We start from the raw sequence: 1327 nt of genomic DNA, 5'->3' as shown, positions 1-1327 counted from the left end.
TGATCTTAGCTGTTCCTGACAACGCTGAAGACCCTACGGTACTTGAGTTAGAACGACGAGAGAAGGTTCACGAAGAAGAGCTGTTGGTGATTGAAGGAGAATTGGCTAAGGTGGAGGCCGACCTTGCGGAATGTCTATCGGTTCGGTCTCGAGAGGGGTCTATTAGAGGTCTTGATACTGAGGTTGTTGGTGGAGCTGCTGTCCCGACGTTGACTGCCGGGGCATTAGCAGGATTACCATCCGGTGTTGAAAAAACTCGGGATGGTCGAGTGAAGATACTACCCCCGGTTGTTGCCTCTGGTGGATCACCGTCATCGCCGTCATCATCATCATCATCATCGCCCTCGGCCTTATCTTCTCATGGTCCTATACCGGACTATCGACGATATTCTTACGCGCCGGATCCCCCTTTGGCGTATTACGCTGGTAGACGTGTCCGGAAGGGGCGTATTTTGACTGCTGATGCTGTTGGTAAAATCCGTTTTCCCCAAACTCACTGATCGGTTTAAACTCAAGGCTCATCTGGGTGCCTTTGGTCGTCTGCTAGTGGAGGCTGGCGGGGGAATACATATGAGCAGTCGTGGCGAGGAACGTTTCGTCCCAGTGAAGACCCTTGAGTGTACTATCACCATTGCATTCTTAGCAACTCTTGAGGAGAAGGAGGTCAAGGAAGCTGCCCTTGAGGAAGTTGGTGATAATGCCTACAGGTGGCAGCCCTTGGTAGATTCGCTCACCAAGCAGTTCTGCTCTCGGCTACCACTGAAGGAGGAGTACCAGCGACGCCTGGCACAGTTGCGATTTGAAGGCACTCGCTTGTGCGATTCCTTTTTGCGGAAGGTTAAGGGTATTTATGTTTTGTACGGTGAGGTATATCCTTCCGATCGGAGTGAGTTGAAATTGATGACCCGCCTTATCGTTGGTAAGCTCCCTATGAATCTTAGGAAGCATACTGTTGATAGAATTCGCAGTTGTCATCAAGCAATGTCAGGAGGGGTGTGGCATTTTGAAGATGATGTCCACCAGGATTGGGAATCTCTACTTCCTCTTTTCTCTACGTCTGGTCCGAGTGTCTCTGGGGCTATAAGGTCGGCATGTCGTTCGTTTGAGGACTCTGAGGTGTTGGGCAAGGACCCTACTGTTCACAGTCATCCTACTTCGTCCCCTGTTAAGGTTGCTCGTATCCAGGAGATTGAGAACATCGAGAAGTCCTGTGTCTCCGTCTTCTATGGTGCTGGTGCCGACTCTAAGAACCGTGAGAAGGTTAAAGCTCTGACGAAAGCCGATGTGGTCTATTGTGGTAAGAACCGTAGAGGGAAGCCGTATTGTA

At 50.5% G+C, this 1327-nt stretch overlaps 1 protein-coding gene across 1 annotated transcript; it reads left to right on the top strand.

The window, feature by feature from the left end:
• Positions 1–462: 462 nt before the first annotated feature.
• On the top strand, positions 463–1297 carry Pmar_PMAR008489 (hypothetical protein; the record flags this gene model as incomplete). Its single annotated transcript, XM_002781797.1, has 1 exon — positions 463–1297. A coding segment is annotated over one exon (835 nt), but the record flags the coding sequence as incomplete, so codon positions are not given.
• Between the last annotated feature and the right edge of the window lie 30 nt (positions 1298–1327).

This window comes from Perkinsus marinus (genome assembly GCF_000006405.1).
Source record: "Perkinsus marinus ATCC 50983 genomic scaffold scf_1104296941532, whole genome shotgun sequence".
NCBI classification, from domain to species: domain Eukaryota; phylum Perkinsozoa; order Perkinsida; family Perkinsidae; genus Perkinsus; species Perkinsus marinus.
The sequence above is the reverse complement of the archived record's forward strand: the minus strand, read 5'-3'. Positions and strand labels throughout refer to the sequence as shown.